Source organism: Heterodontus francisci, chromosome 14, assembly GCF_036365525.1.
Source record: "Heterodontus francisci isolate sHetFra1 chromosome 14, sHetFra1.hap1, whole genome shotgun sequence".
Taxonomy (NCBI): Eukaryota; Metazoa; Chordata; class Chondrichthyes; order Heterodontiformes; family Heterodontidae; genus Heterodontus; species Heterodontus francisci.
Genome location: NC_090384.1, coordinates 54,050,025 through 54,074,922, shown reverse-complemented (window position 1 = coordinate 54,074,922; position 24,898 = coordinate 54,050,025). Strand labels below are relative to the sequence as shown.

The following is a 24,898-nucleotide window of genomic DNA, read 5'->3' as shown; positions in this document are numbered from 1 at the left end:
TGTGCCTTGAGTACACACTTTATGGAAGATCATCAAACTTGCCTGTGCCAAATCACCGCCGCCCCCTATGAGTTGCGCTGCCCTGTCCATCTTGATCTATGATGAGAGAGATCGGTGGTGTCTACGTCCTGCCCTAGATCACTGGTCCCCATGAGTATCGTCCCTTTGCTTTTCCGTCATAGTGTTACCTCAGAGATGTGATCTTCCCTGCATTTTGCTATCACCACATTGTGAATGATGTGCTGCTTCAGTGACCACACACTGCTACTATGTCAAGGATGGTGTGCTTGAAAGTCAAAAAATCTTCAGAAACCATACACTGTCATCACTGCCACCTTATTGCATTATTGCTTTTGTGTAGCAGTAAGAAACCAAACAATCTTAAGTTGAGTGGTTATAAACTGTGGGTTATTTCTTTATAGACTAATACATTTACAACAGAGCTCTGTCTTATATGTGTGACTAGGTGTCTTTCTCAGCTCCAACTAACTGATCACATGCTGAATGACATCACTTCCTGTGATGCAGTGTGGAGTACTTACATTATTAAAGTGATATCGCAACATTATCCATTGACATATTCGAAATGTGGCTTGTGTGCTGCCAATGATATTCTAACAAATCTCCCCTTTAGCTCCACTCCAGTGATGAAACAGATTTTAAAATGGTTTATTATCTGTTGAATCTTAGATATTTTATAAACCTAGTTTGCAGACCTCACTCGTGATTGGGCAGTGTGATGTTGCTGGCTATTTTTCATACATCAAAGCTACCAGTCTTGAATCAGTAGTGTAGTATAAGACATGTCTCCAAGATTATAGCTTGAAGAACTGTATTGTAAGATCTATAGCTACAGTTAAAATTCATGATCATCCAGACCTTTTCCTGTTTCTAATAATCTCTTTTCTGTTTCTGTTAGTTTGCGAAATCAGTCGTTGTCCAAAGTTCCAATGTCATTCAGGAATGAAAGCAGTCCAGGCATGGAGTCCAGATCAGTGTTGCCCATTTCATTCTTGTGGTACGATGACAAAATTTTAGATTTGTAACATTCCGACAAATTGCCAGATTCCGTGAGTACAGTAACTAGGTTTTAATTACTATATCTTTTTTTAGAATGTGCTTGTGATACAGTTCTAAAACCTCAGTGCAAACTGGTAAGTGACATGTTCCCATCTTTTGTTGTTCTGTGCTTTTATTGTCTGCAGAATTGTAACCATTCAATAATTTGCCACTTGTAGGGAGAAGTGTTAGTAATAGAACAGCAGCATGGAAATATCAAGACCAATCCATGTGGATGCCCAGAGTACCAATGTGGTAAGTGCATATTTATCATTGTATAAACTTCTCCATGGTCTAATTTGCACCAAACTGTTGAGAATTATGTGCGAGTCCAAAAATTTAACTTTTATTCCAAGAATACTGTGAACTATTGAAGCATTCGAAAGGGAATTAGGCAGATTTATGATTAAGCCAGCAGAGGGCTTTTCTTCTTGTTATGACAGTTTTACAAATGAAGAAATGTTCCAAAGCAGGTAGAAGTGGAACTGGGTGATGCATACCTGTACAAGCTGGAAGCTGTGGCTCAGTTGGTAGAATTCTTGCCTCTGAGTCACAAAGTTGTGGATTCAAGCCCTACTCCAAAGAGTTAAGCATGAAAATCAAGGTTGACACTCTCCAGTGCAGTACTGTGGGTGTGTTGCACTGTTGTAGGTGCCATCTTTTGGATAAGATGTTAGACTGAGGCCTGTCTGCTTTCTAAGGTGAATGTGAACTATCCCATGGCACTATTTTGAAGAAGAGTAGGGGAGTTATCCCCAGTGTCCTGACCAATATTTTCTCTAAATCAACATGATGAAAACAGATTATCTGGTCATTATTATGTTGCGGCTGTGGGATCTTGCTGTGTGCAAATTGGCTGCCACAGTTCCTGCATTACATCACTTCAAATGTACTCATTGGCTGTAAAGCACTTTGGGACATCCTGAGATCATGAAAGGCAGTACATAAATGCAAGTCTTTCTCTTTCTGTTTTTGGTACCAATCTGCTTCAGACTGACAGCTGCTAAAGTTCAAAGTAAAATCAAATTTGACTATTTTAGCTCCATTCATAATGGACACAAGATTGCCAATAACTGGGACCAAACTGCCACTGAATTAACAATCACTTATGGGAGTGGTGTACAGGCCCCCTAACAGTAACCACATGGTGGGACAGGGTATAAAGGAAGAAAAAAGGGGTGCTTGTCAGAAAGGTATGGCAGTAATCATGGGAGATTTTAATCTACATATAGACTGGAAAAATCAGATGGGAAAAAGTAGCCTAGATGAGGAGTTCATAGAATGTTATCGGGATAGTTTCTGAGAACAGCACATTCTTATGCCAACCAGACAGCAGGCTATACGAGACCTGGTATAGTGCCACGAGATAGGATTAATTAATGACCTCATAGTGAAGGTACCCCAAGGCAGCAGTGATTATAATATGATTGAATTTTACATTCAGTTTGAGGGAGAGAAGAGTGGGTCTGAGACTAGTATTTTAAACTTAAATAGGAGCAATAATGAGGGCACGAAAGCAGAGCTAGATAAAATGAACTGACAAATTAGATTAAGGAATAGGTCAATAAAAGATGCAGTGGCAGACATTTAAGGGGATATTTCAGAATACACAGAATAGATGCATTCCAACGAGAAAGAAAAATTTCAAGGGGAGGACTCACCATCAAAGTTAACTAAAAATGTTAAAGATAGTATCAAACTTAAAGAAAAAGTAGATAATTGGGAGGAACTTGAGAAAACTACAATCACCAGGGAAGTGGTACTGAGAAAATTGTTGGAGCTGTGGGCTGACAAGTCCCCAGGTCCTGATGGACTTCATCTTAGGGTCTTAAAAGAAGTGGCTAATGAGATAGTTAATGTGTTGGTTTTAATTTTCCAAAATTCCCTAGATTCAGGGAAGGTTCCAGTATATTGGAAAATAGCCAATGTAACTCCTTTATTCAAAAAGGGAGGGAGACAGAAAGCAGGAAACTACAGGGCAATTAGCTTAACATCTGTCATAGGGAAAATGTTAAAAGCTATTACTAAAGAAGTTATAGAAGGGCCCTTAGAAAAATTCAAGGTAATCAGGCAGAGTCAACATGGTTTTGTGAAAGGGAAATCATGTTTAACCAATTTATTGGAGTTCTTTGAAGAAGTAACATATGCTGTGGATAAAGGGGAACCAGTGGATGTACTGTACTTAGATTTCCAGAAGGCATTTGATAAGGTGCCACATCAAAGGTTATTGTGGAAAATAAAAGTTCATGGTGTAGGGGATAACATATTGGCATGGATGGAAGATTGGCTAGCTAACAGGAAACAGAGGAGGCATAATTGTGTCATTTTCTGGTTGGCGCGATGTAATGAGTGGTGTGCCACAGGGATCACTGCTGGGGTCTCAACTTTTTACAATTTATATAAATGACTTGGATGAAGGGACCGAAGGTATGATTGCTAACTTTGCTGATGACATAAATATAGGTAGGAAAGTAAGTTGTGAGGGGGACATAAAGAGGCTACAAAGGGATATAGATAGGTTAAGTGAGTGGGCAAAGACCTGGCAAATGGACTATAATGTGGGAAAATGTGAAATTGTCCATTTTGGCAGGAAGAATAAAAAAGAAGCATATTATCTAAATGGTGAGAGATTGCAGAGCTCTGAGATGCAGAGGGATCTGGGTGTTCTAGTGCATGAATCACAAAAGGTTAGTATGCAGGTACAGCAAGTAATTAGGAAAGCTAATAGAATGTTATCATTTATTGCGAGGGGAATTGAATAAAAAGTAGGAAGGTTATGCTTCAGTTCTACAGGGCATTGGTGAGATCTCATCTGGAGCACTGTGTACATATTGGTCTGCTTGTTTAAGGAAGGATATAAATGTGTTGGAAGCAGTTCAGAGAAGGTTTGCTAGATTAATATTTGGAATAGGCAAGTTGTCTTGTGAGGAAAGGCTGGACAGGCTAGGCTTGTACCCGCTGAAGTTTAAAAGAGTAAGAAGCGACTTGATTGAAACATATAAGATTCTGAATGATCTTGACAGGGTGGATATGGAATGTTTCCTTTTGTGGGGGAATCTAGAACTAGGGGTCACTGTTTAAAAATAAGGGGTCACCTTATTTGGCTAGCTGAAAGAAGACAGAGGGTGGTGGTTGATGGCAAATGTTCATCCTGGAGTTTAGTTACTAGTGGTGTACCGCAAGGATCTGTTTTGGGGCCACTGCTGTTTGTCATTTTTATAAACGACCTGGATGAGGGTGTAGAAGGGTGGGTTAGTAAATTTGCGGATGACACGAAGGTCGGTGGAGTTGTGGATAGTGTCGAAGGGTGTTGTAGGGTACAGAGGGACATAGATAGGCTGCAGAGCTGGGCTGAGAGATGGCAAATGGAGTTTAATGCGGAGAAGTGTGAGGTGATTCACTTTGGAAGGAGTAACAGCAATGCAGAGTACTGGGCTAATGGGAAGATTCTTGGTAGTGTAGATGAGCAGAGAGATCTTGGTATCCAGGTACATAAATCCCTGAAAGTTGCTACCCAGGTTAATAGGGCTGTTAAGAAGGCATATGGTGTGTTAGCCTTTATTAGTAGGGGGATCGAGTTTCGGAGCCACGGGGTCATGATGCAGCTGTACAAAACTCTGGTGAGGCCGCACCTGGAGTATTGCGTGCAGTTCTGGTCACCGCATTATAGGAAGGATGTCGAAGCTTTGGAAAGGGTGCAGAGGAGATTTACTAGGATGTTGCCTGGTATGGAAGGAAGGTCTTACGAGGAAAGGCTGAGGGACTTGGGGTTGTTTTCGTTAGAGAGAAGGAGGAGGAGAGGTGACTTAATAGAGACATACAAGATAATCAGAGGGTTAGATAGGGTGGATAGTGAGAGTCTTTTTCCTCGGATGAGGATGGCAAACACGAGGGGACATAGCTTTAAGTTGAGGGGTGAAAGATATAGGACAGATGTCAGAGGTAGTTTCTTTACGCAGAGAGTAGTAGGGGCGTGGAACGCCCTGCCTGCAACAGTAGTAGACTCGCCAACTTTAAGGGCATTTAAGTGGTCATTGGATAGACATATGGATGTAAATGGAATAGTGTAGGTCAGATGATCGGCGCAACATCGAGGTCCGAAGGGCCTGTACTGCGCTGTAATATTCTAATTCTAAAACCTATTTAAGACAGAGATGAGAGTTTTTTTCTCTGAGGCTTGTGAGTCTTTTGAACTCTTCTTCAAAAGGAAGTGGAAGCAGAGTCTTTGAATATTTTTAAGGCAGAGGTAGATAGATTCTTGATAAATAAGGGGGTGGAAGGTTATTGGGGGTAGGCGGGAATGTGGAGTTGAGGTTACAATCAGATCAGCCATGATCTTATTGAATGGCAGAGCAGGCTCGAGGGGTCGAGTTGCCTACTCCTGTTCCTAATTCATATGTTTGTAATCTCATTTATTTAGAGAGTTCATAAGGTTTGCCAGTGTAGGAAACTAAAATCTCCTGGATCAAATGGCTGCCAGTTCTGAGGTTGGAATTTGATACATATTCATAAGACAGAATAAATAAAGTGTTGCCATAAGAAAAATGGATTGTACAGTATTTAATGTTTTGTTCTTGTACCTAATTATCTTCTGCATGATTTTAGATCAATTGAATCAAATCAAAAGATCCAACTACAGTTGGTTCTATAGGAAGATCTCAGTTTAACTTTGGTTGAAGTACCATTTAGCTTGTTCAGTCCAGCGACATTGAGGACCAAAAACATTTAATGCAAGGTCAATACTTTTATACCTGCAGTTCAAGTTCTTTCTGGTACAAACTGCTGCTCACTCTCACCCTTATACCTGTTATATTATATTGACTTCATATGCCTTACCAAGTTGATTCCAAGATCATTGATTATTTTCTTAACATCTTCTTGGTCTCTGTCCATCCTATTTGGAACATCTACTACAGTCATACTCCAGGCTCAAAGAAATTGCTTGTTACTTTTTTTAAAATCTATTCATTCATGGGATGTGTGCATTGCTGGCAAAGGCAGTATTCATTGCTCATCCTTAATGGCCTTGAGAAGGCGGTGGTGAGCCACCTACTTGAACCGCTACAGTCCCTGCAATTACAACACTCCTAGAGTAGGTAGGGAGTTCCAGGATTTTCACCCAGCGACGATGAAGGAACAGTGACATATTTCCAAATCAGGATGGTGTGTAACTTGGAGGGAAACTTGCTGGTAGTGGTGTTCACATGCGTCTGAGGCCCTCTTCCCTCTAAGTCGGGGTTGCCCAACATATGACCCACAGGCCAGGATCCGGCCTGCCAAACGTTTCCATGCGACTCGCAGGTGTAAACTGTTCCCAGGGCTGTTCCTCATCCTCGCCATGACTGGAAATTTCCTTTTGTCTTCTTACAGAGCAGCCTTTTTAAAAACATTGCACTGTCAGTTTCACATTGGGAACAGCTAATTCCCAACAGACTCAAGGTTTTCTGGTGGGTTCTGACTTTTCTTTTCAAGCAGGTGGAAGATTATTGAGGGTAGGTGGAAATGTGAAGTAATCGGTTCAGCCATGAACTTATTGAATGGTGGAGCAGGCTCGAAGGGCCGAGCGGCCTACTCCTGCTCCTAATTTGTATGTTCGTATGCTGAGCGTTCCGCGCTCTGCAACTGTGTGAGAGGGAGAGGGGGAAACAGAGAGAGAGACAGGAAAATGGGGACAGAGAGAGAGCAAAAGAGGGAGAGACAAAGAGAGAGGGAATCACTGAGCGGGGAGTGGGGAACACTGGAAACATGGGGATGGAGAGGTGGGGGGAGAGTTAGAGAGAGAGGGTGGGTGGAGAGGGACAGAGAGAGGGGGAGAGGGAGACACAGAGACTGACAGACAGAGAGGGGGAGAGAGACATAGAGGGTGGGGGGAGAGGGAGTCAAAGAGTCATTTACTAATGGCACAGAAGGAGGCCATTCTATTTCTCTCAGGTGGCCGTCTAACAACTTCTTGGCGTCATTGATTGTCTCCGCTTCCTCCACCCTGTGAGCAGCGAGTTCCAGGTCATTACCACTTGCTGCATAAAAAAGTGCTTCCTTATATTGCCCCTGCATCTTTTGCCCAAAACTTTCAATCTGTGTCTCCTAGTCCTGGAGAGGGAGATGGGGGGAAAGAGAGACAGATACGCACATACACAGGGCGTGGGATGAGGTGGGAGAGAGATCAAGGTCTCTCCTGACAAATGGAAATCTATCCAGAATACTCTGCATTGCTACATCAAGTTTGCAGGCAGAGATTGACTACTTATGCAAGCAAAAACTGCCAGGTATGTCACTAAATTAGTTTTCAATATAGTGATGAGAAAGTAAGTCAATAAGTTAGTCTTCTCGTCTAAAGCTTCTTCACAAAAATGCACATTTGTTGTTGTTTTTATTAGCAAGATAAACTTTTAACGCCTTTAGCTTTCCAAATTTGCTCACCAGCTCCCAGGGCCGAGCAAACATTGTAATGCCTGAAAAGGTTGGACAACCCTATTGTAGATGGTACACACTGCACACACTAGGCTGGATTTTACCAAGCCCACAACATCGGGCTCCGTGGCGGGGGGGGAGCCAGAATATGGGTTCACAGGGGTCCGCCACAGAGGCCGGTGCTGTGAGGGCCCGGCCCGATCCTCGTGGCAGCAGCAAAGCTCCATGGTGGCACACCCCCACCTGCTTCCCCACCCCCCCCCAGCCCCAACCACTGGGCAATGGGAATTGAATTTCAGTATTTACGTCTATAAAATGAATACATTTAAATAAACTTACCTTCCGCCTTCCAGGCCCGCTGCGATTCTCAGTGCGGCGGCCATCATTCCTGCGCCTTCAATCCCTCGTGTGGGGAAAGGCAGCATGACACTGTTGGGGAGGGAGGAGGAGGTAAGATTCTCAATGTGGGGGTGGGTGAATGGGTTCAAATAAACATAATGGGTGTAGGGGATAGTGGGCAGGGAACTTTAAACTTTGTGCAGTTGGTGGTGGGGGGGTGCGGAGTTCAGATTTAAAAGGTGTGTTTTGGGGGGGAAGGGCAAATAGTTAATGTAATTGTGATTGGGGGTGGGAAAGGGATGTTAGAAATTTATTTGAGAACTTGTGGGAGGGCGGTAGCTTTAAAATTTAAATCTGCCCGCACGGCTGACTGCCTTTTAAAAATGGTGCCAGCGCCTACGCAAAGGCAGCTGAAGACACTGCCGGGGACGAACAGCCTGCCCCTCCACATGATTGGGGTGGGGGCTGTGGGCGGGCCACCCCGGCTATTTAAATGAGCTGCTACGTGGGAGATTGTGGTGGCCGTTTGGCGTGTGGCCCGCAACACTGGCGGGCTCTTAAAATCCAGCCCACTGTGTGCAACTGCTGGAGGGAGTGAAAGTTTGAAGTGGTGGTAGAGGTGACAGTCAAGTGGACAGCACTGTCCTGGATGGTGTCGTGATTCTTGAGTGTTGTTGGAGCTGCACTCATCCAGCCAAGTACAGAGTATTCCATCATGATTCTGACTTGTGCCTTCTAGGTGGTTTGAAGTGGCTTTGTGAATCAGGAGGTGAGTCGCTTGCTACGGAATGTGATGGGCTGCAAGGGGAAGAAGGTGCAACCTAAGACATTGGGTCTACTGCATAAGTATCAGCAACCTGCAATTGACAGAGCACCTATATTGTAGGAGGCTGCGCCTATCCAGGCAGATGGTCTTGGACATTTGTCCTGTGACCCACAATGACCTGAGGCCTCACGGTCCCCATGGCAGTACCTTATGTGCAGCCATCAAGGTCACAGTCGCCCTCAATTTTTATCCAACTGGGTTGTTCCAGTGATCAGCTACGGACCTTGGTGGCATTTCACAGTTGGCAGCTCATCATGCCATCAGGCAAGTCAAAGATGCCATATTCCAGAGGGTGGGGGACACAGATAGGTGTAGTTCCCTCGGGTCCAGGGGGTCATCGATTACACCCATATAGCCATCTAGGCACCAACAGACTCGCCAGCCAGATTCCTGAACAGAAAGGGCTACCACTCACTGAATGTCCAGCTGGTCTGTGACCACCGGAAGTGAATCTTGCAGGTCTGTTGGTTCCTGGGCAGCTGGCATGACGCCTTTATCCTGCAAGAGTCCCAGGTGCCGTATCTCTTCAGGCCCACATCCCAACTGCTGGGAGATCAGGTTATCCCCTAAAGAAATGTCTCCTGATGTCCATCCACTACCCAGACACAGATGGAGAGAGGCACTACAACCAGAGCCATCTCCTAACATGGATCTGCATTGAACAGACCAATAGCATCTTGTTATGACCAGGTGAGAAAGGGGTCTAGGGGTTCCCTCTCAGCCTTTGCCTGGTTTAACCATAACACGGTTTTAATTTTAAAAACACTGTTTTTAGCTCCCCCTCAGTGAATCCTTGTTCACAGCTTTCCAATTGTAAGGCAAAGACATCAATCAGACAGATTTTCTTAGATTTTGAACAAGAAAGGTGGAAGTTTATTAATCTTAAACTCTAATTTAAAACTTGTTTCAATGTAGGAGTCTACTCTCTCTTGAGGTTTAAATGACTTCAGTGGATCCGGAGATTTGTGTGAGAGAGAGAGAGAGAGGCTCTCCTCTTCCAAGTTCAGTTGCAATCTGCAGTCTGACCCAAGCCGTCCTGTGAGCAGTTCAAAACCAGACCTGGGCTAGCAGTTTAGTCATTTTTAGGAAACAGCAGCGGATGTTTAAAAAGCTAATAAAGAGGGGGAAAATTGATTATGAAAGTAAATTGACAAGAAATTTAAAAACAAACAGCAAGAGCTTCTACGGGTATATAAAAAGGGAGTAGCTGAATTGAGCCTGGGACCCTTGGAGGATGCGACTGGAAAATTGATAACAGGGAACAGGGAAATGGCAGATAATTTAAACCAATATTTTGCATCAGTCTTCATGGTGGAGGACACTATAAACATCCCACAGGTATCGGATAAGCAAGGAGCTAATGGGAGGAAAGATCTTGTCAGAGTCTCTATCACGAGGGACAAAGTATTTGACAAACGAATGGGACTAAAGGCAGACAAGTCGCCAGGACCTGATGGCCTGCATCCAAGGGTTTTAAAGGAAGTGACTGCAGAGATAGTGGAGGCATTGGCCGAAATATTCCAGAAATCACTGGATTCCGGGAGGGTCCCAGCAGATTGGAAAACTGCTAATGTGATGCTCCTATTCAAGAAGGGAGGGAGACAAAAAGCAGAAAACTATAGGCCAGTCAGCCTAACATCGATCGTTGAGAAAATGCTAGAGTCCATTATTAAGGAAGAAATAGCAGGACATTTAGAAAAGCTTAATGCAATCAAACAGAGTCAATATGGTTTTGTGAAAGGGAAATCATGTTTGACAAATTTGCTAGAGTTCTTTTAGGATATAACAAGCAGAGTTGATAAAGGGGAACTGGTAGATATAAGTGTATTTGGATTTCCAGAAGGCATTCGATAAGATGCCACGTAAATGATTATTGCACAAGATAGGAGCTCATGGTATTGGGGGTAATGTATTAGCATGGATTGAGGATTGGTTAACACACAGAAGACAGAGTGTCGGGATTAATGGGTCTTTTTCAGGTTGGAAAGACGTAACTAGTGGAGTGCCAAATCAGTCCTAGGGCCTCAATTATTTACAGTCTATATTAATGATTTGGAGGAGGGGGCAGAGTGCAATATATACAAATTTGCTGACGATACAAAAATAGGTGGGAGGGCATGTTTTGATGGTGACATGAGGAATCTGCAAGGGCATATAGATAGGTTGAGTGAGTGGGCAAAAACCTGGTAGATGGAGTTTAATGTAGGAAAGTGTGAGATCATGCACTTTGGTAGGAAGAATAAAAAGGCAGACTATTATTTAAATGGAGAGAGACTCCAAAAAGTGCAGCACAGAGTGATCTGGGTGTGCTTGTGCATGGAACACAAAAAGTTAGCATGCAGGTGCAGCAAGTAATTAAGAAGGCAAATGGAATTTTGGCCTTTATTGTTAGGGGGTTAGAGTTTAAAAATAGGTCTTGTTACAACTGTACAGGGTGCTGGTAAGGCTGCACCTGGAGTACTGTGTACAGTTTTGGTCCCCATATTGAAGAAAGTATATACTGGCATTGGCAGTTCAGAAGAGATTCACTAGGCTGATTCCTGGGATGAAGGGATTGATTTATTAAGAACAGCTAAACAGGTTAGGCCTTTATTCATTTGAGTTTAGAAGAATGAGGGGTGATCTTATTGAAACGTACAAAATTCTGAGGGGGCTTGACAGGGTAGAGTCATAGAGTTATACAGCACAGAAACAGGCCCTTCGGCCCATCATGTCTATGCCAGCTATCAAGCACCTATCTATTCTAATCCCATTTTCTAGCACCTGACCCATAACCTTGTACGCTATGGCATTTCAAGTTCACATCTAAATACCTCTTAAATGTTGTCAGGATTCCTGCCTCTACCACTCCTTCAGGTAGTCTGTTCCAGATCCCAACCATTCTCTGGGTGCAAAGTTGTTTCCTCAAATCCCCTCTAAACCTCCTGTCCCGTACGTTAAATCTATGCCCCCTGGTTATTGACACCTCCCCTAAGGGAAACAGTTTCTTCCTATCTATCCTATCAATGCCCCTCATAATTTTGTATACCTCAATCAGGTCTCCCCTCGGCCTTCTCTGCTCTAAGGAAACAACCCTATTCTATCAAGTCTCTCTTCATAGCTGAAATGCTTCAGCCCAAGCAACATCCTGGCGAATCATCTCTGCACCCTCTCCAGTGCAATCACATCCTTCCTATTGGGTTGCGACCAGAACTGTACACAGTATTCCAGCTGTGGCCGAACTAGGGTTTTATACAGCTCCATCATAGCCTCCCTGCTCTTATATTCTGTGCCTCGGCTAATAAAGGCAAATATCCCATATGCCTCCCTAACCACCTTATCTACCTGTGCTGCTGCCTTGAGTGATCTGTGGACAAGTACACCAAGCTCGTTCTGACCCTCTGTACTTCCTAGAGTCCTACCATCCATTGTATATTCCCTTGCCTTGTTAGTCCTCCCAAAATGTATCACCTCACACTTCTCAGGATTAAATTCCATTTGCCACTGCTCCGCTCATCTTACCAGCCCATCTGTACCTTCCTGTAATCTAAGGCTTTCCTCCTCACTATTTACGACACCACCAATTTTCGTGTCATCTGCAAACTTACTGATCATACCTTCTATATTCACGTCTAAATCATTAATGTACACTGCAAACAGCAAGGCTCCCAGTACCGATCCCTACGGTACACCACTGGTCACAGGCTTCCACTTGCAAAAACAACCCTCGACCATCACCCTCTGCCTCCTGCCACTAAGTCAATTTTGGATCCAATTTGCCAAATTGTCCTGAATCTCATGGGCTCTTACCTTCTTCACCAATCTCCCATGCGAGACCTTATCAAAAGCCTTACTGAAGTCCATGTAGACAGGGTAGATGTTGAGAAGATGTTTCCACTAGTGGGGGAATCACAAACTAGGGGACATAGTTACAGAATAAAGGGACACTCATTTAAAACTGACTTGCGAGGGAATTCTTTCTCTTAGAGGGTAGCGAATGTCTGGAATTCTCTCCCCCAGAGAGTTTGGGAGGCTAGATCACTGAAAGTATTTAAAGAGAAGGTAGATAGCTTTTTGAAATACTGGGGAGTTGAGGGCTATGAGGAGCTGGCGCGAAAGAGGAATTGAGGTCTGGGGCAGATCAGCCCTGATCTTATTGAATGGCAGGGCAGGCTTGAGGGTCTGAATGGCCTACTCCTGCTCCTATTTCTTATGTTCTTAACTCGCTTGTTTTTTAACAAACTCCTGCGTTTATGGATTCCAAAGCTCTCAGTGGGGGTGGGGGAGAGGGGTGGGGGGCGGGGGGCGGTATAGTGCTGTCTCTTAACACCGATAAGACGTGGATCACCATTGCCCAGACCAATCTCTGTTAATTAAATCAGTGAGCAGTTCCCATTGTCTTTTCCTAGGTGACTGTCGCTTAGAATGCAAATTTTTTTTCCAGCCACTGCTGATCTCTTTAAATAAGTCATCTCTTCACTCCAGCAGCAGTTTAAAATTAATGTTCATATGATTAAATTAATATGCATCATTCTTGGCAGGTGGGGGTCTTCATGACAATCTTGACGATGTGCTAGCTTTGCCTTTCCCAATTAGGTGGTGCCCTCTGGTACAAGCCAGCCAGAGTGTCTTATATTAGGGTTGTCTGCTGTGCCCTGTACAACATGACTATACAAAGAAGCCTGGAGCTGGATGAAGAGGAGGACCTGGAATGCCACTCCACCTCAGGGGAGGACTGGGAGGAGGAAGAGGAGGAGGAAGGGATTGCTGCAGCGGTGGCCGGCACCCAGGCCTTGAAAGATGCCTGGCGAAGCAGTCTCAGACCTTCAGTTGAACAGCAGGCTGTCATAGCCACAAAGGCCACGCTGATTCAGCCCTTATGACCAATGATCCCAAAACTCACCTTCCAACAAGGAGCGATAACCCACATCTGTGAAGTCCCATTGCAAGCCATAACCATGGAGAATGAGATTTCCACTGCCATCATTCTCCAACATCACAGAGCATGGATTTCTACATGTTAAAAACATCAAGGGTTACGGGGATAGTGCAGGAAAATGGTGTTGAAGTAGAAGATTGACCATGATCTGTGGTGGATCAGACTCGGGGGACCAAATGGCCTACTCCTGCTCCTATTTCCTATGTTCCTGTAAAATAAAGCAATCCCAGGCCCCCACGGTCCCCAACCCACCCAACAAAACTCCATTCCCCTTTTCACATGAAATATCAATAACACACATTATCAGTTTGAGCTCATAATCAAGTGATATTGTAATGAAAACAAAAGAGCAGACAATATGGACAAAAGCATCCAGTGAAGTGAAATCAATGGTGTGGCACCTCCCTTTTCTACAGGGTTCTGCCCCCCTGTAAGAGAGGATAAGTTGGAGGCAGCCTGCTCCCTAGTCTTTGCCTCTGGCTGAGTTGCCCGTGGCTTCCGTCCTCATCTTGAAGGTGCCCATGTGGAATCCTACACAGGCTGCCATGCCTGTGTCATTGCAGGGACAGCCTCTCTTACTGGGCCTTGGCACAGATGCTTCCTAAGTTGGAGGGGACAAGAGGCCGAAGGGTGGCAACGGTGCCCCGAAGGGGTGATCCCTTCATCTGCCACTCTGTCTCAGCCCTTTCCTGGCACCTTGGATGCTGGATGAGACCACCAACTTGGACAAAGCTGGCATCCACTCCGAGCATCTCAGTGCCATCAGTGACACTGAGCAGTCTAATCTACAGAGAGTCTCACTCTTTCTGCGCTTATCAGCATGTTGTTCATGCATCCACTCAGGGTGCGCTGCATCTGGCTCTCCAAGAGGTTGCCCAATCTCTCAGTGGAGGAGCTCATGTGATCAAATCCCTGAGTCATGACAGAGCATATGCACTATGTGGACTCCTCCACTGTCTGCCCATGGCTCCTCAGGGTCTCAGGGAATTCTGACATACAGGAACCTATCTGCCTCTGGTTCTTGAGGAAGACACTCCTTATTTGTGACACCCAAGGCCCAGCATCTTCGCCCAGTGGAGCATCGCTGCGTCTGTCCTCCATCCTCCAAGGGGGACTGCCCACAGCTGACTCTGCCTCACCCTCTTCCTCCTGCTCATGCATGATATAAGGTTCGCCAGTGCTCCCTGTTTTATGCTACTTTGAGGCGCAACTGAGATGAGTATGTCTGTGCTGGTGGAAGGTGCCAAGGCATGATGTGATGGTGCTGGTTCAGTTGGGTTTCCCCTTGCCAAGGAGGGCAACGAGGATTGTGCTTGTGCACTCTCCCCCCGCTGTGCAACTGGCCCTGTGGGAAACACAAGAAGGTGGAAATGAGAACTCGTCCTACTCAACAATCGCTCCAGCACAACCATTTACTTGGATGACAGCAGTCAAAGATCCACAACATGCATTGGACCTCCTCCATGCCCTTCACCTCAGGATAGAGCTATCAAATGACCCTGTTATTCATGGCCTCCCATCTCGCCATCCCCTACAGACTGACGCATTGGCATTCTGGCAATTTCCAGCAGCGCCTCCTCTATTGGGGTCAGAGTGTGGAGGTCGGCCACACTGTTGTGGGCTCTCTTTTCCTGCAGGATGAGGGGAGAATGATTCATGAGTAGGTTACCCGCGTTCATCTCTTCCAGCATGACATATACGTGAACTGCTGCGCCCCCTCAGTGACATCCCCTTCTGAATAGCGTCCTATATGTGAGGTGGCTGCATCTCAGTGATGCAACTGGATAATTGATCTGACAATGTGAGGGAGAACTACGGATGATTTGTGAGTTCAGTTCATCTGCATGCTGTTCTACAGAGTTGGTGATCTGTCACCCAGGTGCAACTTGCCACTCACCTTTCCGGACCTTATCAGGTCATTGAATCTCTTCTGACACTGGATCCACATCCTTCGAGTCACTACTCAGCTGCTGGCCTCCATTGCCACCTCCATCCAGGCCCTCTTTGGCAGGGATTTTGTTCTGGCGACTGGGGTCTCGACCACTGGTAAAAGCACTGGTGAGAGCCCTGTGTTGCCTTTTTGGGGATGGCCCACCAAATCAAATGCCGATTAGGCACTTAAGTGGCCAGCGGCAGGCCTTCCCCGAATCAAGGACCCTGGCGACCGAGGTCCTGCCTGCTGTGAGCTCTTGGCCAATCACAGGCCGGCAGCTCTTTTACTGAACAGTGCCACCATGGGAGCGGTGGCTGCTGCCGTTAGAGCACTCACCCAAGATCCTGGAACCAGGCCACAGGTAAATCAGGGCAGGAGGGCTTTTGCGAGGTGGATGTCACGGGGGAGATGTATTGGGGTCGGCAGCAAGGGCAGGGACTGGCACTCAGCAGGCCCCCTTCTTCCTGATGCCAGGTTCCTCTTTCAGGTACTAAGTGCTTTTTAACAAGGCACCCCCACCCCCACGCTCCGGACCCGGCAAACAACCCCCACGGCTTTGCTTGGTGTGCTCCAAATGCTACAACAGGCCTGTCCATCACAGGGCTAATTCCGTCGGCGGCAGGATATGGCCCTTAATTGGGCATTAAGTGCCCACCTAAGGGCCTCAATTGGCGGTGGGGCAGGAAGGCTGTTCACAGGCCTTCCCACCCCAGACTTAATTTGGGTGAAGGCAGGAAGGTGGCATGGTTCCCCCCCACCATCAACATTCCCACCCAATTATGTGTTCTCCCTGGCTCCGAACCCATCATGGAGAGCATCACAAAGAGCTTTGTGTCTTTTGGATGGTTCCTTTACCAAGATGACAGGAACAAAATATGATGTCTGTCCCCAACAGCTTTGGTTAATGCCCCAAGGGAGGCATCAAAGAAGCTTGACGGTGCCCAAGGACATCTGCCCATGTCTTCACTGGCCCCTCACTTCCTTGTGGATTCATCACTTCAGTGAACATCATGTCCAGTCATGGCTGCCATTCGCCTTTTCAAAGGACCACCATTACTGGATCCCACCTCTAGGCTGCTCCTGGCACTGCTAATTGAGCACCGAACCCGCTCCCAAGCCAATTAGGCCCTTTGCATATCAAAATAACGTATCAGCAATGCTGATGCGATGTGGGGTCGGGACCCAGAAATGTTACCGGCGTCAGGTTCCCAACCCCGGAACTAAAATTCAGCAAACGAGTCAGCCATTTAGGTTTGAAATGAGGAGGCATTCCTTCACTCAGAGGTTTATGAATTTTTGGAATTCTCTTATCCAGAGGGCTGTGGTGCTCTGTCATTGAGTATATTCAAGGCTCAGATCAATAGATTCTTGGAATCTAAAGGAATCAAGCTATATGGGGTCGGGCAGAAAAGTGGAGTTTTGGTAAAAATAAGGTAAATTATTGAGTAGTGGAACAGCTCACGGGGCCACATGTCCTACTCTTGTTCCTATTTCTAATATTCTTACAACTTGGTATCCTACATTTGCTACTCACAATGCAGACTTCTCTACCCTGGCCAGAATGATTGGGTGACTACTTTGCAAAACACCTCCACCAGTCACCTGTCAATTTAATTCTCCACTATCACTCTGACTTCTCTGTCCTTAGTCTCCTACACTACTCCAAAGAAGCTCAACAATAGCTCGAGGAACAGCACTTCATCTTTCAATTAGGCACATCTCTGGCCTTTCAGACTCAACATTGAGTCCAACCATTTTTTTTGGACAGTAGCTATTGGTAATGACTCTGCCATTCCCATTTACACCTCCTCCAGAACCATCATTTGTTTCTTTACTTATCCTATTACCATCTTTTTTTGCCTGCTCCATCATCCCTTTTGGCATTTAATCTTTCCTGCCTTCCACCCTATCACAGACGTTCCCTTTTGTTCTTCCCTACTCCCCCATTTAAGTGCCTCTGTAATTGCTTAAAACCTATTGCATCTCTGACTTTTTCCAGTTCTGATGAAAGATCAACCTTAATATTTATCTCTCCACAAGTGCTGCCGGACCTTCTGAGTATTTGTTGTGTTTCCTGTTTTTATTTCAGATTTCCAGCATCCACAGTATTTTGCTTTTATAACAGTGTTAGTTCTGTCCATTTTCTTATCATATTACAATAATTTTGTGTTCCAACCATCAAATGCTTGACTAAATTAACTGTTTGCAATTTAGTCAGGGCAAAGATCCATATAAGCACCACAGCGTATCTAATTTCCAGGTTCCAGCCTTGGCTCAGTTATTCGAGTGCTCAGAGTCAGGAGGTTGTGGATTTAAGCCACACTCCCGAGACTTGACCACATAATCTAGGTTGACACTCAAAGCAGTGGGAGGGGCCATATTTTGGATAATAGATTAAACTGAGCTTCTGTCTGCCATCTCAAGTGGATGTAAAAAATCTAATGACTTTCGAAGAAGAGAAGGGAGTTTTCTTGTCGAATATTTATTCCTCAACCAGCACTAAAACAAATTATCTGGCCATTTATCACATTGCTGTATATGGAACCTTGCTGTGTACAAATAGGCTGTTGGGATTCCCTACATTGACTATAATTTTAAATTATTTTAATTGGCATTTTGGGACATCCTGAGATCATGAAAGGTGCTATATAAATCCAAGTTCTTTCTTTCACACACATAGAAATGGGCTCGGGCATCAATTACATTGGGAGTTTACTAAATTTGCTGAAAAATGTGAAGAAGTTTGCACTGATGCAGCAACCATTCAAACTAATAGATGTGAGGGGGATATGGTGATGCAGTTTTGAAAATCAGATAAGGCGAGTAGAAAATACTGCAAATGTTATGGCTAGCTTTGTAATGATGTCCAGAATTAATGCAAAATGTAATTTTTCATATTGTCCATGTCCTGATTGTTCTGAAATGCTTATAAAAAGCACAAACAAGACCCATGTGGAACAAAAATTGTTCCCTTTTAATTTCTTTTAAATATATTGGATATGTCACTGTGACTTTGTTATCCTCTACTGTTCTTGATCCTATCACTAATATGTGTAACAGTAAAAGAGGGTGACTAAGCTTCTTGAATGTCCTTTCCATGAGTGGCATCTGCTCAGTATCTCTACCTGGTGAAGTACTGAGATGTCAACTCACTTTTGCAGTAGAGGGTTTCGGAGTACCCTCATGCTTAAATTCTGAATTGGCTGTTAAAGAATGAAGTGCATTATTAGGGAACTGTATCATTTTTCTCAGAAACATCTCTACATCAGTGATTGAATGCATTTATATTATTAACAGGAGGAAATGGAAAGATAGAATGGATGAATGTACAAAATGTCATCTGAAGCCACTTCCAGCCCCCTTCCCAAGTCCTAAGAATGAGCCATTTAAAATTTGAAAAGGAATTCTGAGTTGAAGATTGCATTCATCACTGCCATTGTACATTTCATTTGAAAATGCAATAGAAGTAATGATTTATAGTTGCACACAAGTTTTCTAAACATAAGATAAAGCATTACAGCCTATATTTTGAGTACAATGTTATATGGTGCATGCTCTCCAATTAGAAGGCAACCAGGTGAAAATAATATTTTTGTTTTGTTTGTCACAGTAAATGAACAAGTCTGTATCGATGGAGAGAGAGGTATATTACGCCCTGGACAGACCATTGTGGAGCATACAGCAAATGGGCTGTGCTACACTACACATTGTACATATAATCAGGACAACAAAACTGGCTTCTACCAACTCCTTCTCAGAATGGTCAACTGCTCAGCACAATGTGAAATGGTGATAATTCATGGAGTAGCAATGTTGCAACACTATTTATCTTTATTTCATTTCATGATGATGTGATTAAAGAGGTAACCAGAAGAGCTGATAAGAAAAGAAAATCTATAGCAAAGGTCTCCATAAAACCTCAAACTTAAATCAGCATTTATTCTCGCATCTGATTCAACAAAATCTCAGTGGAGAGATGGATTTTGTTCATTTGATACTATAATGGTAACATTTTGGTAAATTATTCTTCTAGGTTGTCAACTGATCCATGTATATCAGTGCCTGAAAATTAAACAATATTCCACATATTTGGGAGTGAAATTCAGAAAATAAATTGTTGGATACTGTGACAAAAAAAGTTTTGTCTAGTTTGTACTGGTAGTTGTTCCACTAATTAACTTACAATATGTAAGCAGTGTAAAAACAAGATGCACTTGTTAAATAGCTGCATATTCTTGGACTTTGACCACCTATCTACCAGTATGATAACTTTTGAGAAATTTGATTATTTTGTCATTTTCCTAAGTCATTTACGTGATACACCCATACCGGCATGACTCATACAAAGAGAGATAGAACACAGGAAAAATAACAATGGAACAAAGGAAAGTAAGAGAACGGACTCACTAATATAAAAACAGAAAATGCTGGAATCTTAAATCTTCTTTGGCCTCCTTATATCGAGAGACAATGGATAAGCGCCTGGAGGTGGTCAGTAGTTTGTGGAGCAGCGCCTGGAGTGGCTATAAAGGCCAATTCGAGAGTGACAGGCTCTTCCACAGGTGCTGCAGAGAAATTTGTTTGTCGGGGCTGTTACACAGTTGGCTCGCCCCTTGCGCCTCTGTCTTTTTTCCTGCCAACTACTAAGTCTCTTCAACTCGCCACACTTTAGCCCCGTCTTTATGGCTGCCCGCCAACTCTGGCGGATGCTGGCAACTGACTCCCACGACTTGTGATCAATGTCACAGGATTTCATGTCGCATTTGCAGATGTCTTTAAAGCGGAGACATGGACGGCCGGTGGGTCTGATACCAGTGGCGAGCTCGCTGTACAATGTGTCTTTGGGGATCCTGCCATCTTCCATGCGGCTCACATGGCCAAGCCATCTCAAGCGCCGCTGACTCAGTAGTGTGTATAAGCTGGGGATGTTGGCCGCCTTGAGGACTTCTGTGTTGGAGATACGGTCCTGCCACTTGATGCCAAGTATTCTCCGGAGGCAGCGAAGATGGAATGAATTGAGACGTCGCTCTTGGCTGACATACGTTGTCCAGGCTTCGCTGCCATAGAGCAAGGTACTGAGGACACAGGCCTGATACACTCGGACTTTTGTGTTCCGTGTCAGTGCGCCATTTTCCCACACTCTCTTGGCCAGTCTGGACATAGCAGTGGAAGCCTTTCCCATGCGCTTGTTGATTTCTGCATCTAGAGACAGGTTACTGGTGATAGTTGAGCCTAGGTAGGTGAACTCTTGAACCACTTCCAGAGCGTGGTCACCAATATTGATGGATGGAGCATTTCTGACGTCCTGCCCCATGATGTTCATTTTCTTGAGGCTGATGGTTAGCCCAAATTCATTGCAGGGAGTCGATGAGACTCTGCAGGCACTCTTCAGTGTGAGATGTTAAAGCAGCATCGTCAGCAAAGAAGAGTTCCCTGATGAGGACTTTCCGTACTTTGGACTTCGCTCTTAGACGGGCAAGATTGAACAACCTGCCCCCTGATCTTGTGTGGAGGAAAATTCCTTCTTCAGAGGATTTAAACGCATGTGAAAGCAGCAGGGAGAAGAAAATCCCAAACAGTGTAGGTGCGAGAACACAGCCCTGTTTCACGCCACTCAGGATAGGAAAGGGCTCTGATGAGGAGCCACCATGTTGAATTGTGCCTTTCATATTATCATGGAATGAGGTGATGATACTTAGTAGCTTTGGTGGGCATCCAATCTTTTCTCGTAGTCTGAAGAGACCACGTCTGCTGACGAGGTCAAAGGCTTTGGTGAGATCAATGAAAGCAATGTAGAGGGGCATCTGTTGTTCACGGCATTTCTCCTGTATCTGACGAAGGGAGAACAGAATGTCAATGGTCGATCTCTCTGCACGAAAGCCACATTGTGCCTCAGGGTAGACGCACTCGGCCAGCTTCTGGAGCCTGTTTAAAGCGACTCGAGCAAAGACTTTCCCCACTATGTTGAGGAGGGAGATTCCACGGTAGTTGTTGCAGTCACCGCGGTCACCTTTGTTTTTATAGAGGGTGATGATATTGGCATCGCGCATGTCCTGGGGTACTGCTCCCTCGTCCCAGCACAGGCATAGCAGTTCATGTAGTGCTGAGAGTATAGCAGGCTTGGCACTCTTGATTATTTCAGGGGTAATGCTGTCCTTCCCAGGGGCTTTTCCGCTGGCTAGAGAATCGTTGGCATCACCGAGTTCCGATTTGGTTGGCTGTATGTCCAGCTCATCCATGACTCATCATTGACCCGAAATGTTAACTCTGTTTCTGTTTCCACAGATGCCGCCTGACATGAGCATTTCCAGCATTTTCTGTTTTTATTTCAGATTTCCAGTCTCTATATTATTTTGCTTTTGAGTAAGAACTCACTCTCTATCTCAGACAGAGAAATGTAAAGATGTTTCAGTCAAGAACAATCTTCCAATGGCTTCCTGATTGCTCCACCCAACTCTTGTTCAAACAGATCAAAAAGATTGCAAATTTTATAACGTGATGTGACAATAGGGGTGCTACAATTGGCCTCAGTGCTCCTGGGTTAAAGAGGAAAATTCAGCAAAAGCATCTACTTCTGATTTCTATCTAGCAATCCCTGCTGAATGTACACATCTGTGTATATTATGTGAGGATATAGGATCAAGCATCATGTGCAATACTCCCTATGTTCAAATTGTACATATTCAGAATCTGGCCACCCCTGTTAAAGATAGGCTGGAATTTTACATCCCCCAAACAAGTGGGGTTGGAGGGGGGGGGGGGTAGCGTGGGGGGTGGGTGGCAGCGGGGGGAGCGTAAAATTCAGTGGAAGGCGGGGGGGGGTGGTGGTGGGGGGGGCATTCCTGCCCTGTTGCAATTTTATGCGGGGCGGCAGCAGCGGGAAATGACCCGCCTGCCCCAGGCCAATCAATTAACTGGCACTTAAGGGCCTCTGCCCACCGCTGTGGGTATTTTACCCATGGCTGGCGGGCGGCTGAGACCTCAAAAAGCCTGCCTGGTGAAACCAGGTGGCCTTCTTGTAGGCTGGGGGAGGGCCCTCCTGATTGTGCACCATGTACCCTGCAGAGGGCTGTCCCCGGAGCCCTAACTGCCCCCAATGCACAAAAACCCCCCCTCCCGCCTCCCTAGCTAACCCCCATTGCCTCGCCGGGTCCCGAGCGATTGTCCCTGGCGAGGCCCTAAAACCTTACCTTTTTTCCGGGGCTGTCCTCCGTCTTCTTGTGATCACTGGGTGTAGTCCCAGCAGTGGCCACACCTCCTGGTGATGCCACTGGGACTAAGAGCTGCTGGCTCGCTCATTGACCGGCAGCTCTATTAGGCGGGACTTGCTGCCTCGAGGAAGTGGAAGTCCCAGCCAAGACCAATTAAAGGCCTGGGGAGTGAAAAATCCCCAAGCTTGGCGGAGGCGTGCTTGCCACTGACTTTTCGGCTGGTGGACGGAGCCTCCCGTCCAATGAAAAATTCAGGCCATAGATTATTTTGGCAATGTACTAGAGCTTTCCAGGTATTTGTAGAACCACACTCAACTAGGAACCAATGCCTTTAAGAAAAGAGGAGTGGAAAAGTTGGTAGAGAAATGAGGAAGACAAATATTTTTAGCAAACCAGTATTGGTGCTGCTATCTTTGTAAACTTGAGAAAAATACAAGAATAAAGATTGCTCAGTCAAATCTCATAATCTCTTAACATTTTGATAAAATATATGTAGGTAACTTTACACAGTTTAAAGATAAGTAATTGTACTTAATGTGATTTATCAGCATACTATATATGAAACATATTAACATTTGCCATCAAATAATTCAACAGAACCAGGTCTATATTCCTCCGACTGACCTGACAACTTGTTGTGGTCTTTGCAAGAATGTATCATGTCTCGATAACTTGGAGAATGAAACTACAACCATGCATAAGGTACACAAAACAAGATTGAAATGAATACAGAAGTCAACATTTCTGGTCTCCGATCTTTCCGCAAGATTGTCAATGCTGAGGAAGGGTTTAGGTCCTGAAACGTTGACTTCTGTGTCTCCACAGATGTTGCCTGGCTTGCTAAATATTTCCATCTCTTTCTGTCTTTATTACCAGCATCTGTTATATTTAACTATTTTGTTTATGAAAGAGGTTAAGTCTGAAATAATGTTACATTAGACATTTGCGTTACATTGCCTATCTGATATTTGGGCCAGGACCTGGATTTCATACTATATAACTGAGCTGTTTGTTGCATGTACATCTGTAAAATGTACAATGTTTTCCAACAAAACAAGTCTGAGATTGGAAAATACACCGGACACTGCAACACACATTGGACCCATTACATCTTATCACCAAATTTATTGCTCTACGATTCCACATTAATACATAACTTGCAATTTGATGTTTGAATAAAGAATGATAAAATCACAGTGAAATGTATTTTCAGCTTTGGATAACTTGGTTATTTTTCAAGAAGGTCTCAGGTTCAATCCCTGTCCATACTGATTTAGATGATTTCAATGGGAATGATGGTAGGAGCATGACTATTTGCCTTAGTATCACTAGGTTAAGAAAAAGAACATCTGCTTGCAGCCTCACTCCTGATCATTATCCAGTGACCCCTGCTGGAAATGCATCTGTGTGGACATCAGGTGAAGACAGGGTTGGGCTTATGTTACCAGAGGTCAAATAACCTGTTAACTTGTCAAGGCTCAAAATAAATAATCATATATACTGAGATACTAGGGATTTGTCATGGAAATGTACTGAGAAAAGTTAACACCCTCATGAGAAGATGATTTTCTCGCTTATCTAGGATTGCTGAAGTTAATTGTAGTGCTTCAACTGCTGACAAGCTGAGGTCAAGTAACTTACCAGACAAGGGACTGGATGTGAGACCTTTTGCTCGGTATATATTGAGCCATCAGAGAAGACCTGCCTCTGGCAAAAATTTTTTATAATATTTTATCTTTCATTTTAGTACTGTTTCTCAATGGGCATCATTATGTGTAACTTTTATAAATTATTGATCCATTTTCTGGCCTTAAAAGACACTCTCTGAGGTCCCTGGAATATGTGCTGGGCCCAGGTTTGTTCCATTCCTGTGGCACCCATTATTGCAGTCTTGGACAGTTTGTAGATATTTTATGATAGCACATGGAATAACTAACTTTTACATTGAGAATACTTTGCTTCCACTTATCTCATGAAGTAGAACAGTTTAACTAATGCCTTACAGTTCCAGAGTGCAGAAAACTTTGAGGAGGTATTCCTTATGTGAAGATGCATTGCTTCTAAAAATATACTTATGAAAATTTCATCAAAAAATCCAAAAATGTACATAGTAAGCTAAAACCCTCATGTCATCCTGATTTACAACCTGATATTTTCTCTTTCTTTCACTCAGTTTTAGGGGAAACAAATTAGCCAAGAAA

General features: G+C 44.4%; 1 protein-coding gene across 1 annotated transcript in view; it reads left to right on the top strand.

Moving 5' to 3' along the window:
- LOC137376907 (otogelin-like) overlaps window positions 1–24,898 on the top strand; it is a 392,329-nt gene that overhangs the window by 350,167 nt on the left and 17,264 nt on the right. Inside the window, exons 64-68 of the mRNA XM_068045865.1 lie at window positions 920–1,018; window positions 1,114–1,154; window positions 1,239–1,314; window positions 19,097–19,275; window positions 23,295–23,399. Coding sequence (XP_067901966.1) covers window positions 920–1,018; window positions 1,114–1,154; window positions 1,239–1,314; window positions 19,097–19,275; window positions 23,295–23,399 — 500 coding nt within the window. The remainder of the gene's footprint in view (window positions 1–919; window positions 1,019–1,113; window positions 1,155–1,238; window positions 1,315–19,096; window positions 19,276–23,294; window positions 23,400–24,898) is intronic.